General features: G+C 39.0%; 1 protein-coding gene across 4 annotated transcripts in view; it reads right to left on the reverse strand.

Annotated features, from left to right (window-relative positions):
- The window catches only part of fam189a1 (family with sequence similarity 189 member A1), a 90,350-nt gene that overhangs the window by 4,516 nt on the left and 68,678 nt on the right, over positions 1-17,156 (reverse strand). For 3 of the 4 annotated variants that reach the window (XM_079338937.1, XM_079338936.1, XM_079338939.1), the window contains 5 exons: positions 12,466-12,576; positions 10,072-10,236; positions 4,968-5,075; positions 2,136-2,296; positions 474-609 (listed from right to left, as the gene is read on the reverse strand). In XM_079338937.1, coding sequence (XP_079195063.1) covers positions 474-609; positions 2,136-2,296; positions 4,968-5,075; positions 10,072-10,236; positions 12,466-12,576 — 681 coding nt within the window. The remainder of the gene's footprint in view (positions 1-473; positions 610-2,135; positions 2,297-4,967; positions 5,076-10,071; positions 10,237-12,465; positions 12,577-17,156) is intronic. The other variant, XM_079338938.1, reaches the window with a different exon arrangement.

A 17,156-nucleotide genomic window follows, 5' to 3' on the forward strand; every position in this document is an offset into this window, starting at 1 on the left:
TTTAAAAGCCTGATGTTTGAACTGCAGGTAGGAATACAACATTAGATAAAGGGAGAACTCCTGGATGAGTCAAAAACAGATGATGTTATTTTGGCCGCAACATTTCAAATGCAGACACAAGATAGACATATGAGAATTAACACTATTAAAGAAGTAAATTAACGCCAACCTTTGGAGTGTCTGACAAATGTGTTGGGTTGAATAACTTTTATACTGAAACATTAAAATCTTGAAGAAACTTTATTAAAGCTATATTATTATGTCACCACTACTTTGGTTTATGACCACATTAACAAAACTAACGGCATTCCCAATAGCCTCAGCTGTTCTTTGTGTTAGCTGCTACTGAGCGACTCTTAGCATAGCTGTCGCCGTGTGCTATTGGTACTTTTACACTGCTAGCAGGACTTTAGGGACAGTGTTGTTTTAAATGACTGTGTTGTTGTTTAGTAGAGCCAGCTGATTCTTCTCACTTGGCTGGCAGGAGTCTGTCCTACGATAGACTCATATGGCGGAGGCAGGTCCGTTGGGTACAGCGTTCCCGGGCTGTTGATGGGAACACCATAGATGGCACTGAAGGGAGAATGAGGAAAGTCCAGGTGCAGACCTCTGTCAGGGGAAAAACAGCAGGTTTTCAACCCAAACAATAAGAAACAACAAGGAAACCACATGAATAACTGGAATAAAAAAGAGCAGACTTAAATGGGAGATTGTAGGAAACTGGATCATAGAGTATGAATACTTTTTTTTGTGAATAAAACCTTTATGAAATCCACCTTTTTCCTACAAACCAGTTAATATACAGGCGAAGTGTACAATTCAATGAGCACCTCCACTGTCTCATATGGTGTCAATTAAGAATAAGCAGCCATGCATGCAGTCATATCTTTTAATTACAACCCTATTCTCCTCCAAAGTGGTCGAGCATGAAATACAGCATGAGAGCTCCACCAATCATCGGTGGCATCATGATGTCATGACACATCCTTCGCCTCAGGCCAGGACACCATAAATGCTTCATATGCCTTGTTGATATTTATGGCATAATTGAGAATCATAAGTGGCTTTCTGCCAAATGGCTACATCAACCGCACTCTCTTCTGCAAGATGGGCGAACATGGAGGCTGTGATGAGGGAGGGGTGTGTGACCTCTCGGACCAGCTGAGAATCAGGGATGTCACAGCTGCTGAATGGAAAGAGACTGTCACGACATGATTAAAAAAACAACAACCAAAAAACACTTGATGGTCAACATCAGATGGCGAAAGATACACAACATTTTTGCTTTTTGTTGTGGATTTTATTTGTCTTTGGACTGACATTTTGTTTTTGCCGTCTGTACAGCATATCCACCATGTAACAGGAAGGTCTGGAGCGGTACAGTTAAAGCAGTTCACTCAGTGCAATACCTTCAAAGAGATGTTCAGGCTTTTCTGCTTTTTATCTGCTTCCAAATTATTCCAGTGTCTTGTCTTTGCTGTATGTCCTCCTGAGAGCCTTGACCTATTTCATTTTCTTTTTCTTTTACCTTTATTTAATCAGAACAAAACTTGTTTAGGTTAAAAATCTCTTTTTCAAGAGTGTCCTGGCCGAGACAGACGAACAGCCGCGCAATTATCAGTTCCAGACAAACAAAAGACAGCAGTAGAAATCATACAAATATAATACAGATAGATAATGACCATGAATTATGTAACTCCATGTCAGTTTCTGCTTCAATTAAAATAACAAATGTTACGATTTCTGGTTTGCAAAGCACTACAGAGTTAAACATTCTCTTTGCACATTGATTTGACATCACTCGTGTGATTTGGGAAGTCATTATTGTGTTGGATTCTACAAATGAATAAATGAGCTTATTGTAGCTAATTTACATTCATAGCCTATCCAATCAGTAAAGTCAATGATACATTGTCAAGAGTTTACAAGTTATATTATGTTTATAATTATAATGAGCCCTCCACTTATGACTATACTTCTTTGCTTGATAAAAGTAAAACATATATCATTGTGTTTGAATTAAATCTATCCACATGCCCAGAAGACCCTTAGACACCAGAGATGACTGCACTGGGAGCTTTGTGCTCCCATTGCTCCCTACAGACAGGATTCTGATGATCAGTATTGTGTCTCACCTCTGTCCATCCATTGAGGGGGTGCAGGTGTACTCTGGGGGGTAGTACGGTGGTGGAGGAATGGGAGGAATAAACTCATCAAAGTCCAGTGTTTGGTGGAGGATGGTTCCATGGGGGGTCATACAGTCCGCATTGAGGGCTCGCGATCGGTGCGGCATAAACTGAAACACAGCATAAATACAACCCTTACAGATCTTTAGTGCATAAAGTACTGAATCGTTTATTCATTATTTAAGAGTGTAAGTGATCCAGGGAGACATGATTGGGCGAGTGTGGTTTCTTTACAGCACGATTCCTCTGTTATTTGAGACAGTTATTGCTATTGTTTTTAAGTATCCACATCTGTTATGTCGGCAATTTCAAACTCTGTGAGACAGTGAGACAGTGGTTTTCACCTTTAACTTATTGCATTGATTGATTCTGCTGAAGCATATTCCTTATCTTATTTTTTCTTACTGTAAATTGTATTCTGTATCGACTTTGTGGTGTGCTGGTTCTTCTCTTTATATTTCTCTCTTTTGTAAAACGCTACATAAGGGGAGATCTACAAATATGCTTGTTTTGCCTGAACGCTCTAAACAACGTTTAACTGTCACCACTTTCTTCTGCTTCATTTCATTTAGGTTTTTATCTGCAGATCATTGTGTTGGCCTGGAAGTTTATATTGACATATATTCATGAAGGGTCTGTAAGAATAGTTTGATTATGAACAAGCAAAATTGAATACATGATGAAAAATAATGCATAACACTTGCCATAAGAGAGTATACAAAATGAAACCCTATAATGAATTAATCATGAATATTTAAAATCAAAATTGCACTGAGAGCATTTTACAGATTGGACCTGAGGACTCTTTGATGTGTACACACACCTTGAAACATTTAAAGTAGTCCTAATGTTTTGGGTTATTATTTACGTAAGGGAGAGGGGACAGCGGTTGTTTATTGTAATGTAATGCTCCTGCATGTCTTGTATACTGCTACTAGATGTTGATGTTGTGTCTAATGTTAATGTCTAATGTTAACATGTATATGAAATCACAGTCCTATTTTCAATGGTTATCATCCATGCGTCTTTTGTTCATTAGTCATTTATAAAAAGATGTATTTTTAAAAAGGTTAAAAGCACTCAGGGGAACCATGGAGTCAGTTCATATTTCTCTGTGGGTTCACTGTGGGTATTGTGTGATTTTTTTAACAGACATGTGGTCACAAATATATTTATTTACACAGCTTTAAAGGTCACATATTATGCAAAATACACTTTACCATATTTTTAGACCGTCATGTGTCCCTAGTCTGTCTGCAAAGCCCTCATCTATAAGTCCATCTTGTGCGTCTTTTGCCTGCTCCACTTTTTCAGCAAATGTGTGCTCAAATAGGCCGTTTGGAGTTGTTCACCTTTGTGACATCACAAAGGGCAGTAACCCCTCCCCAGTAATATTCTCACACTTAAGTGTTTGCTTTTCTTATTTTGTTCTTCTTCTTTTCAGTTTATTTGGCAGAGACAGATGCAGAAGACATGGAGAACTCAACAACAACTTTACAATGCACTGCACCACAGCATTTATAGTGTAATAATGTTAATTTACAATGCCTGTCTCTGAAAAGGCTATCAATATAAAATACATATTATATATATTAAAAGATATGAAGAAAAAGCTAATCTCCCCACATACATACATCAACAGTACATACAACTATACACAAGTGTATTCCATAAGTTAGCTCCTATTAGCAAAGGCCGTCTGGCCGAAGGAGGTAACTGCCCTTCCACCATCAACAGTGCAAGCCCAAGCTAGCCAGGCCCGGCGAACACAGCTCTGATGCATTAAAAAGCTACAGACACTGAAACAGTCTGTTCTGAGCAGGGTTAGCATTTAGAGGGGTCTTTAGGCATGATCAAATACTGGATCAAAGTAGATTTCTGGCAAGAATCTTCACAAACATGAGACTTATTCAAACTTGTTGAAAAGCAGTATAATATGAGAAAGTTAAAGAAAAACTAACTTTCATTTTGCCAGCTCATTTATACATGAATCTATGAGGACTTGTGACTCACATGGAGAAGAAACTAATGTAACTTTTAGTTAAGCTTAATTCATTTTACTATCCACTATTCCGCTGAGATCACTATTGATTTCCTGCCATTTCAACCTTTTATCAGACCAAGCATCACATCCAGCCAAGAGCATCTGTTTTAACATCCTGACGCATTTCTCCATGAGCAGAATTTACTGCACAGGACATAAAATGTGTAAAAGGTTCTGGCATTAGACATTACTGAAAAGCTACTTTATATTTGGTGTCACGTTTGCAGTGTTGGTCTACATTTCCTGTTGTTGATGTGTTTATAGAGGCATGAAATAACCACTGCTGGTGTGAAACACAAAGGGAGCTTGGCCATGCTAATTTCCCTCATGACCGAAAGCATTTAGCTGTTGGTAATAGTTTCATTGTTCCACATTAAATGACAAAAGAGGGTCATATGAGCACATTGTGCATGAGGAAAAAAATCCAGTCAGATGCTCAGCTGTTCTCTCCAAAATCGAACTTAAATTTGAGATGCAGCAAGAAATTGCAAAGGGTTATGTCGCTATTGACCTTCACAGTACGAGTTTGCATTAAATTGTTGAAACCAAAAAAGGATGATTCAACAGAAAAATCAGACATTTTCTTCACTATCTTAAAATGGATAGAGGTTTGCACATCAATCCTGTTCTGCTTGTGTTTACCCTAACTGATGCCTAATATGTATTATTTTTTAACAGCAGGGTGGTCACTGTAAAGAAAATAAACTCAGCTATTGTTGCCGTCTGCACATGCTCACCATCTGCAGCACATCAGTGGAGACCATCTGCATACAGCACATGGCTGTGGCCAGAGCACACACAATGGTGGAGATGACGTTAAGGGCACACACACTGAACAACAGCTCCTAAAGGAGAGGAGGGGGAGAGGAGGAGACTGTTAGAGGGACAAAACAGTTGGAGAAGTGGTTTGAAAAAAGCGAGAAATGATAATGGTGCAGGAAAGGAGAGAGGAAGAGAAAAACAGTTTTATACATAAATATAGAAAAAAAGGTTAAAAACAGGGGGAAAAAATATGTCTGCAAATGTAAGACAGGCAAACAAATTCAACACAGGAAAATAATCTTTTAAATATCCAAGGTTTAATATATTCACATTCACACTTTGGTAATGCTGTGAGCAGCATAAGCTGTATTGAATCTGACAACAAAAATACATATACCTGCATGTGAAATACTAACAGCCTGAATGAAAGAAAAGACTTACGACCATCGTCATTTCATGGTGTTTGTAATGATCTTCAAAATACAGAAAATAATCACCTGTAAGAGGCTCCGTTTTCAAACCATAATTTTTTCTATTTCCTAAGAAATGAACGTAAAATAATTTGCAACACATGAGCACATTTCTTGCTGCAGGAGGCATGAACATTAATGCCACCTTCCTGGAAATTGGCTGTGGAAATGGAAGCTGTTAAGCACACAGAGAAGGAAGACAGAACAGATGAAGATACAAATGTGTATGACTGAAAAACTAAATATGATTCTCAAATAAAACAGATCAAGGTGGTCTGACTCTGGCTCAGATCAATGCAGTCATGAAATATAGTCAGTAGAAAACTGAAAACAGGTAACCTGCTTCAAAAACACTTCGACAGTGATTATAAGAGTTATTATCTTTTATTTTAACACAGTCAAAAGATGAAACAGACAGGCAGGCAGGACATGAGGGGGGAAGTGTGTTTCACTGTAGATGTTTAATTGTAAATATTTCCCATAATACAGACGGAGGTGACTGGAACCAAACCTTGTTTTCTGGACACAGCTACATGAATGAAACTCCCAAAATTCAAAACAAAGTGATTTCCAGCCTGCTGCGCAGATAACTCAGCGAGTTCAGGAGGCACGTAATTACCTTTGACACTTAAACCCCGCCTCAATCAGGCTGTGGATAATCTGCAGAGAGGACGACAGTCGTCTCCCCTGCTGAGATCTACCAGGGTTTGTTGTCAATATTTTGTTGGCGGATACCTTGACTTTATAAAAAAAAAAAAAAAAAAGAGTTTCAGGCTAGCGAGCAACTTCTGCCAACCACATCCCATTACTCACTACCTCCCCTTTGAAGTTTGTGATATTAAATTGATCACGTTGGCATCTGGGATGTTCTGAGCTGCCAGCCCTGCAACATGTTTGATATCCACTAACTAGTTGCCAAAGATCAAGTCTGTATGAGTTGGAAGCCTTGAAGTTGGAGTTGTGCAGTGCCAACTATAAAATCCGACTAATACATGTTTGCTTTGGAAGCTAAAAGCTTTGGAACAGGTTTTGTGTAGGAGTCTTTGGAGACTCGTGGACAGGGCACAGTCATTCTGTCTGACATTTTAAAAATGGAATATCAAACTGTCATTAATCAGAAATGGTGAAAGACGATTGTAGCTTCTTCAGTATGGAAATAGAGGCAGATTTATGTGTTATAAAAGTGGGACCCTTTAATATGAAACAAAACTTCTGTGTGATTTCATTCTACAGCTAAATACAACTATTACCAACTGAACTCTCCTGCTGCCTAGCCTGACAAAAACCTTATGGTGGCAGATTGTGTAGCATGCTGTGTCTTAAAGGGGGCTGAATAGGATTCTTGCATCGATGATAATCAAGTATCACCTTATAAAGAGGACATTCTTAAAAAGAATAACAACAACACATTTGTTGCACTAAAACAACTCTGACTCACAAATGGGCAGCAGCCTGATCATCTCCATGTTACATGATGGGCTCAGTGAAGGTCACAGCATTGATCTCCCCTCTCTCTGCCGTCCTCAAGGAGCCTTTTTTTAGCATGTAATAGAAAACCTAAAACTTCTCTCAAGAAGCTCTCCAGCAGCATAAGGAAACTTTTCCACGCCCTTAGGGATTTCTAACCTTCTAACCCTTAATGACAGTAATGAGCTGGCTTTGTAGCTTTGTGAGGCAACTTTTTTTAAAAAGATTTTTTCTTGGGCTTTTTTGTGCCTTTATTGGAGGGCTAATCTGAAAGAGATAGTAAAGTAGACAAACACAGAAATCGGGGAGAGAGTGGGCCTCAACATACAGGAGAAGAGCCACAGGCCGGATTCAAACCCGGGCCGCCCACGTTGAGGACTGCAGCCTTCATCCATGGGGACGTGCGCACTAACCACTGCGCCATTAGTACCCCCACGATGCAACTTTTTAACTCATCCATGTACTGTAGCTCTTTCAGTCACACAAGTTAACATTATGTGGGTTTGAAGAGATTACGGAAATCTATCTTTTCAAAATCCACCAGCAGCACAGCTTCTGATTTGTGAAAAAATAGAACAAACAAACGTTAACTTACAGCATGGCAGTGCTTTGATCAAAGTGCATCCCTGCAGATCACTGTTTTCACATGAAAAAACTTTTCATGTGAGTTGATAGACTGAATTATGTTCGATGTCGATCCTCTATCTATCCTGCTGTGCAGCTCTGACAGTGCAGACTCTTTGCATCAAAAACGTGAAGTGCAAGCATCAAGTTTAACAAGAAAATATCCACGGTGGTTTCATCGAAGTTTGTTTTTGATGCAGGAATACATCTAGTGTGCAAGATGTAAAAAGGTGTATTTCAGTAATATCCTTTGTGACCAAAATGTAAATAATGATGTAATAAATCCTTCCAGGCAAAGACATTCCAGCCCATTCATACACTGCTTTAACCAATCAGGTTTGTGAGTGAAACAGCAAGGTTACACATTTGGGAAATATCAAAATGCAAATTCCCACTGATTATTTACAGCCTCGGGCCACACATATAAAAGAATATGATGCAAATTAAATGTGTCTGCAAATAGGAAGTGAATGGCACACATCATCAGCAGCATGGTTTGTGAATCTGAGTGATGTCTCTATAAACAGAACTTTCAAACAGAGAAAACTCTAACTCAGATATTTGTGGGTTACAAGGTAGCTTAATGCCAAGTCTGTTTGCTGTGATATTTCATTAAGTCTCCGTATGTTGTGTCATTTAGTGACAGAGAAACTATATGGCAGCTGCACCGTGAGTTCATTAGGGCCAATGACAGCCCCCGAAATGGCCGAGGACTCTAGGGATCCGATATGACAGCTTGGTCTAACACATAATTCAACACGTTCCACTGCTTTGGCACTTAATAAAGGTTTATGGCACCAATTCCCATTTCAGTTTTAATGAGCCATGATCAAAATGACAAATGTGACTGATCTTTCCTCTTTTCATCAGCATGTTTCATCCTATGTACTCTTTTATTTGCTTATCAATGTTTTATAATCAATCAGGGACATAAAATGAATGGATATGATTGCTGTTATCCAATAAAAGCACAGTAGCACGTACCATAGATCATTTCTGCAGACACTCAAGTCAAGATAATCTACAGAGATCATGCACTGCAAACTATAGCTAGCCCCGGCTACATCCACACTGCATACTAAGAGATCTGCCTCACGGGAAGACAAATTGTTGCCATTCTGCACTTAGTGCCCAATTAATCTGAGACGCAACACTTACATTTTTTTCTTTGAGTTTTATATCAGACTGTTGTCATGCGGGAAGTTTAAACACTCAGATACATAAGTTTGGACTTGTTGATTTGAGAAATGTAATGATAATTATTTTATACTGAAATTTGAGCGTTACTTTAAGTAATGGTTTGCTTCTATTAAGAGTAAAACGTGTAGCCATGCTAGCAGTTTCGGGAGGATGTTGGGATTTAAATAGTAGAGATATCTTCAGAATGCCGACATGCTCACAATAATAATACAAATGTGTTGACGTTAAAGGCAGGGTGAGTAATTTTCAAAAACTAGCATTAATTTGAAAGTAGCATTCTCTCCGGGCTCCATCTTCACCCACTCTTTTCCATCTGTGCTTCCTCAAAAGCCACACCCTTCACTTACACGCACTAGCACCACTGGTCCAGAAGGGGACCTCATCTTATGCTTTGAGTGTGGGCCTAAATTTCCTTGAGGGAGTCATCCCAAAAGGATCAATAAAGTTCAGTCTAAGTCTAACGCTAAGTCTGGGCTTGTGCATACTTAGGGTAGAGAACGAGCAGGGAGACTGATTAATTCATCAAATTGGTTCCTCGTGGCAGACGTTCATCAAAGTTTTACAACTGCAAAGATGACGGATCTCCTTTGTTTCTTTTTCAGTGCAAATTAATTATACATGCTAGGACCTAAAGACAATCTCAACCAAAATCTTAAATGTGTATCTGGAAAAAATAGCAACACTACGTTTAATTAGCTATAACCTGGTTACTATCTTAGTTTAGTTTGTAAGGTCTAAATAGCTACATAAGCACTTAACAGGTAACAATACAGCTAATGATTAAATTAAATAATTACTGAGTACATAAATGTATGAACCAAATTTTACATCACCTCACCATCAACCTCCACCAATTAGTTATAAAATGATTCAAATGAAAAACACAAATCAGCCTCATGGACCAGGGCATCAGGCCACTCGCCACTCAAATGCATTTCAATCTGTCACTTGCAGGGATGTCAATAACAGAGAGTGGTTGAAGCCAGCAATGACAGCAGAACGCAACATGACTTCATGAATCATCAACCGTCTTTCATAGATGCAACAGAACATTTTGTACAGCAAGGAAATGTTGCTGTTATTTAAATTGGTAAACACATAACCAAACAAGCATCAGTCAACACATATGAAAATACGTTTCATTACCACTGCTAAACATAAAGTTGAGTTGATTGCACACTTCTTAACCCTGGATTTTACAAATGCATGTTGTTTATCTGCAGTCTAAACACACTTTAACTAATATACAATTATTTCTACATGTACACTTCATAGCTCTTACAATGAGCACAACCGACACATGCACGCACACACCCACCTTGAGACGCAGGCGGATGGTGTTGCAGTCCCTCAGTGGGTTCAGCTTCAGCGTCTCACCCAGGTTGTTGCAGCTTGAACTATGCTGCTGAAGCTCGCAGCATACACACACTCCATCACTGTCAAATTTGAGCTGAGGGGGAGGAGGAGGGAAAACACATCCACACTCATGCATGCACGCCACATACACAGAAACACACACAAACACAAACAGACGCACGAAAACAACACACACAGACACACACAAATCAGACCTGAGCTTGGTGTTGTGTTTTTTTGCCCTTTAATCTCACAAGGTGGATGACACTGTTACTCCTGACATGAACTTTATTTTGAAGGGACACTGAAAACAGTTGTAAAGATAAAATATAGAAACATGAGAGAACATAAGAACAAAATACTACCCTGCGCTTGAGAAGTTAAACATGTCTGATCAAAAGTGTACAACAAAGGAAAGCTACTGAGCTATAGAGAGCTCCAGGGAGAGACGGAGGTAGAGCATACCTCCACGACAGTATGTGTCCCAGATTGAGAGAAAGCAGGACATGAACCCAACACGTATGGGTTAATTACATCGGGGAGACATGATGAGGAACGTTAGTGCTTCAGTCATGAACGAGGGACGATCTCAGGGGAGCCGCAGAAAGCAGAGAGGTTGGTGTTACTCAGCTGGTCCTACATTTGAAAGCTGAAAAGTGTGCTTCTCATGTGGAAGTGGTGGGGTTAGTGGGTTGGTTGCTGGATGAATCACAAGGGGGTTCTTCTGACTTTGATAGGTACCCCTGGTAATGAGACATTCAGCTTCGGAAAATCCGCTTAGAATGATGAAAATGTAAAGACTGAGGTATGTGGGTCAAATTTGGATCGGCGGCTGCAAAGAGAAAACGGCTGATAGACTTTTTTTCAAAGTGTGCTGGTTTTCTTAACAGTGAGAAGTGTTTTTAAAAAGCATCCTTCAGTTAGAAAGCACTCGAAAGCACTTTAAAACAGGCGTGTTCTACTTTTCCTGCGAACACAGATTTCTAGCTCTATCACATGTCAGGGAGAGCGCTCTAAGTCAACAAGGGTCATTAAGATTTTTATCTTGAATGCTAAATTGGGGTTATGAACGTTAAAAAATAGTGAGATTGAGAACTTAAAAGAGTCTCATCATTTTGCAAATGGTGTATCAAGGAAAGCGGAAAAAAAAATTTGCAACATGATGGTGTAAACTTTTGAGCACTTTGTTAAAAGACGTGTTTTGTGTTTTGCAAGCAAATGAAAAGAAATTGAAGTTTGGAATGAATAAAGATCCTTGTGTACGTAAATACACAAAAATCAAACGTATATTCTGCATTAAAGCTGTCAAACATATTGTTTTCAATGCTACATTATTGTTCTATAAATATAAAGTTGTTTGATTGATTGAGTAGTTACACAAATGGTGGATGCTGACATCAGGACGTTGTTTCTAAGGCTCTTTAACTGTTTACAGGTCTCTTTTAATCAGCACATGTTTTTCTCTCCTCACAGGTTATGTACATACTATATAAGTTTTAATGCCAATGCTAACTGCACAGGTTTAACCTTTACTCTTAGTCACATAGGGGCTGCTAAATCTTGTTTGGGGGATTATTGTATACAGAGGGGAGGGGGGACAGCGGGTGTGTATTGTAACCAATGTCTTGTGTCCTGCCTGTCTGTATACTGTATATCTATCTATCTATCTATCTATCTATCTATCTATCTATCTATCTATCTATCTATCTATCTATCTATCTATCTATCTATCTATCTATCTATCTATCTATCTATCTATCTATCTATCTATCACCCCTTGATCTGTGAACTTTCATTGTTGGAGTTTTTTTCTGCATTCGCCATAGGAGTAACTTATCATTCCTGAGGCAGTCTCCCTTCTTATAGTCCGTTTTACTCTGAGTTGTTGTGCTATGCTTCACATCATTAACATCAAATTGAAGACCTGAACTAGCGATTGAGTCTTTTAACTCAGGAAAATGTTTCAGGGAGGTTCTATATCAAACTTCTCACGGACTGTAATACAATCCAATGTTTGTTTGTTTTTTTGCAAACAGTAAAGTTGCTCTTATCTCTAAACAAGTTTGTTTAGAGATAAGAAACAACAAACAAGGTGTTCCACATTTCATTCTCTTTTCAGCTATGGAGTCTACATCCCGCCTCATATACAGTCTGTGAGTATTAGTAAAGAGAAGGGGGGTGACTTTTGACGCACAATTCCATCAGTTATGTTAAACTTTTGATTCACTGCTCTACATCGTTTCCTCTCCGAACATGTCCCTATACTCATTTGCTTGTCTTTGCTTTCTATATACAGTTAGTATACCAAATAATATACAACTTTAAAGTGCATAGGTTGAGGTTCAGTTGGTCTCACCAGCTGACAGTCTTCCAGAGAGTTGACCAGTTGAGCGTTTTGGCAGGAGAGGATGGAGCCCGCCAGGTTTAACATCACACACACGGCAGAGAGCAGCATGAAGAACGTGATCTGTGACAGAGAGAAAAATGAAAACATGATGTCAAAATGTTGCAACTCTGATTCACTTCTTACAACTGACAAATATTTCATTTGAAAGCAGCTGGAACACCACAGACACAGTATATACTGTTCATAAAGGGAACAGAAGTTGAAGCTCAACAGACTTTTCTGTCTTCTAACATGTTAAACATATCGCTCACTCTCCGAGCTGATTAAGCTGCTAGCCTAGGTCTGCTTTATTATTTTATTTTTTATTTTATTTAACCTTTAGTTAACCTGGGAGACCTGACCAAGACAGGCAGACTTTCACTACGTTCTCCCTCTTGACCCGTGAATCTTTACAGTAAAAGGTTCTCAAGTTTTTACCCTTTGTTTACATGCAGTTCAAGTGTAAATAAAAAGGGTTCGGAAATTGACTAAAGAAAACAAGCCTCAAGTCTGCAATGTCTCAAAACTTGCATTTAACAAGTATGGCAGGAGGAGTTTGACGCACATCAAGGTTGTCAATAACACATACACAGATGGGGGGTGGGCACTGGAGGTGGCATCTAATAAACAGATGGAGCGATAAGTTTAAGTGCTTTTCACCATGGCAGAAAATTGAAAGATTGAGAGGCTGATGGGTGAGCTCGAGGACGACAAGGAAAGCCAGAGAAAAAACTGAAAGGAAAGTGCAAAGTCCAAAGTTTTCTTCTAAAGGAAAGAGACGTCGTTAATAAGACAGCGACACAGTCAACAAGAAGGCAGACAGCGAGAGAGACAGAACACGACTCCTTCCTCCCATGGTGCATTGTGCTCATGATATGTAGATTTGATTAAATTGTTTATCATTTTAAAGTAACGTCAGCAGTTTGCTGCTCTCGTTGATCAGCTGCGTGACAGTATAACAGAACCTGCAGAGACAAAATTGCCGGTCACATGAGTTGACTCAGTTTGCCTAAGGTTAATTTGCCTATGGCAGAGTTTTTGTAATACTCCACATTTTAAGAAAAGAACAGCTTAAAGAAATATTTATGAGCCAAAAGATTTCAGTCAACAGTGCGTGCATTGCTTTGGGACATTTGTCATCGAGAAAAAAACGGATGCATTTATAAACCATGAGCACAAAAATGGAAGAGCCTAAAGAATGTTTTTGCGAAATGCGATTTAATTATTTTAACAGTTTTCAGAAATAGGAAACATATACATCAATTTAAACAATCATTAAACTGATCACCAGACCGACAGTAACTACTCCTTGAGCGCATTAATCAAACTAGAATACTTCAAAAACTAACACGTGTACTGTGTATGTGTGTGTATCAGATTTGATCTGCAAAGCGAGAACAGACAGAACACACCTCTTAAAGACCGAACTATGACTATTTGAAAACACTGCTATGATCTTATAAGTGAATTACAATATGTAATTGAAAACAGGACCTTAGGGTTCTGTGGGGAATTAGGTAAATCATCACCTCGACAGAGCAATCATTTCGTTGTATTGATTAGATGTTTCTGTGAAACAGATGTGACTGATTTTCTCCTCTGCGATGAAAGTGTCTGTGTGCACCTTTCTCACCCAGACTGATGGGAACTAATAAGATTAGCTGGTTTTATTTCACCAGTAACTGTGTTTGTCTTCTTTTATACTGATGGTTCGGGATTCATGAAAACCCAAAGTGTGAAATATCACAAACTTAAGTATCTCTTCAGATAAGTTAAAACAGCCAATTTAGAGGTGTTTACATTTAATGAAGAACACAACAGAAGCACCTTAAAGCTCTTTAATGTGAGTTTGATGTTATAGAGGATGACTTTAACCACTCTTTCCAAAACATCCTTTATACTCTTGATTTCCATGCGGGAAAGCAAAAAAAAAAAGAAAGAAAGAAAGTGCTGGAGTACTGTGCTGTAGGAAAGAACAACAGTCACAAAGCATTTCCTGAATCAACTTTAGAGTGGACGAGCATTTAAGCTGATTGATGCGTTGACAGAAACCATCACAGCGAGTATATTGTAAAGTACAAAGCAGTGACAGTAAAAGCTCCCTCCATGACACACAGGCTGTAAGTTGTTTTTAAATGAAAACCTCTCCGGGTTCTTGTTGTTGCTGACTGAGACAATCGTAAACATTGCTGCGTCTCAGACAGTGACTCCTTTTATTTTTTAAGCTCCAGTAAGTGCTGCTATAATATCACGCTGCTTTAAAATCATAACTACGTATGTTGTGTGCATAAATCTCACTGACCATTTAATGTAAATCTAAAGCTACGCACAGACATGAAACAACAATCTGATGCCAACACCTCTGACCGACTAAATTATGTTTTTAAAGGAACAATAGTACAAAAAGAATACATCAAAAATAAACTAATAAACCTACAGTATCCGGTCAACTCCAGGCCTGTGACACCAAAACAGTCTCATTACCATGTAGTGTATGAACACCTAGCGCTGTGTAGCAGCTCGTCATTAATTACTATTGTGCTGCCTTTTGCATGTCAAAGAGGGAAAAGACGCGCGCGCACACACACACACACACACACACACACACACGCACAAAGCCACATGCTCACAACCCACTCGTGTAAGAGGTGGAGCGGATTTACGCTGTGTGTCATCATCACATCGTTCAGCGCTCACTGCGGAGGGCAACACAGCACAATACAATCAGCATTCATCTCCATGACACACGCTCATAGATTACAATGAGACCTGAGATTCAGGTGCATCACAGTAAAGCTCCGTTACTGTCAGCGAGGAGACGAGCATTCGTCTGCAGCTTGGCCTCTTCCCATCCCTCATGCTGCTTAATTCTACCGGCTGCTGAGGAAATGGAGGATGTCTTGAAGTGTTTTAACATGAAGTTAAAAAGCATTTTTTGTTTTTTAGGATTACCACGTTTTAATGGTGGACTCACACGAGTGATGTGTGTTACCAAGCCGCTCATTCCAGTCTTTGTGTACAATAACAGGAGGCTAATGGCTGTGTGCTTCCATTTAAATGAGCTTTAGTGAAAGTCAGGAACACTCGTATGTACTCGTTGTATTCACTCTCTCATGCATGTTCACTTACATGTTGATCTACCCAATAGCACTGCTCACCTCCCTCAGTGTTGGCCTATCATATTGCTGCTGTTTTTTATTTTAATTTTATTATTATTATTTTTTTAAATATGGCTTTCTCTCCAGGTCATTTTTACCTTTTGTTTTAAGCCATCCTTTAAGCATCTGCAAGTCAGTCAGCATCATCACCTCTTCAGCCTCAGACACATCATCAACCAACACCTCCACCACCAGTGTCTGGACTCCACAGGGTGTGTTTTTCTGCAGCTCAGTGCAGGCTTTCATCAATCCCCCCCTTAAGAGTTCAAGCCCCAAGGAGTCTCTGACAATAGTTAATTATCTCATGAACAGATAAAATAGATAGTTCTAGCTTTATGCCTTTTACTTTAAAATAAACAGACGTGAGACTCATATCACTGTTCTAATTTCACTCCAGTAATTTCCAATCGTGTAAAATTTCACTTGATTTGTAAAATACGATGTACAGTATAACAAAATCAATCAACACAGTATGTCATATGTCTCACTTTTCATAAACGGACATCTAAACAGACATGTCAGGAGGTTCAGGGAACCGCCTTTAACAACGACAAAAAACACAAGCTCATACATCACCTCTGTTAATTCGTATGAAGCAGGAATTCAGATATGATCAGAATCTCAGTGAGGAAACACAGTCTGTGTGTGTTTTTCTTTCAGCCCTGGCCCCTGATGTTTGTATGGAAGTGTATTTCTTTAAAGGATTTAAATGTGATGTGTGTTTGCTATCTGGTCTTCATGTGGTGTTATAAAAGTGATGACAAATAAATATGATATATTCAATGTAATACAGTGCACATCAACAACATGAGACAGAGTTGTAATGTAACGGAGGGATTTGTTTATTTTAAATGGATGTAAATATTCCTGTTCAGTCCAAATTTTTGCTTTCTTTTATACAATGACTTTTATCTGAGTTTGGAAAGGCACAGGTCAGCTTCTATGAGAAACAAAATCTGCACAATAAGGTCTTAAAGCAGCAGATAAAGCATGACTATGAGCTCATACTGATCCAAAGAAGCCTCTCTGACATGAAGCACCTTTTTCAAGGGACAAACCACATCATGATATCTTTTCAAAGTGGCTAAAGATTAGCCATATTTTGGGGGATAATTATATGAAAGAATAATTTAGAACACTCTTAGCATCCTTTGAATGCAGCACAAATTAGTATTTAGTCTGCAGCAGCACTGCGACACAAGGCTGTTTGTTTTCAATTATCCCTGAGCCACGAGAGGCGGAAGCAATGTCGTTTTGTTTTTGCTGCTGCTCAGCGGATCACAAATCCTCTGATTCAGTTTCTCTCTGACAGTGTACATCAATCGTGAGAGCTCTGCAGGGCTCATAACATCTGGGAACAAGAGACACCATGAGAACAAAAAAAAGGGTTTTTACTGACTACTGTTTAGGAGAAAACAGACTTAGATATTTGCATCAGGAACTTACTGATATACTAATGTAAAAGCAAGTTAAACTACACACAACCCAGAGGGTTAACCCACA

Source organism: Symphodus melops, assembly GCF_947650265.1.
Source record: "Symphodus melops genome assembly, chromosome: 3".
In the NCBI taxonomy this organism is placed as follows: Eukaryota; Metazoa; Chordata; class Actinopteri; order Labriformes; family Labridae; genus Symphodus; species Symphodus melops.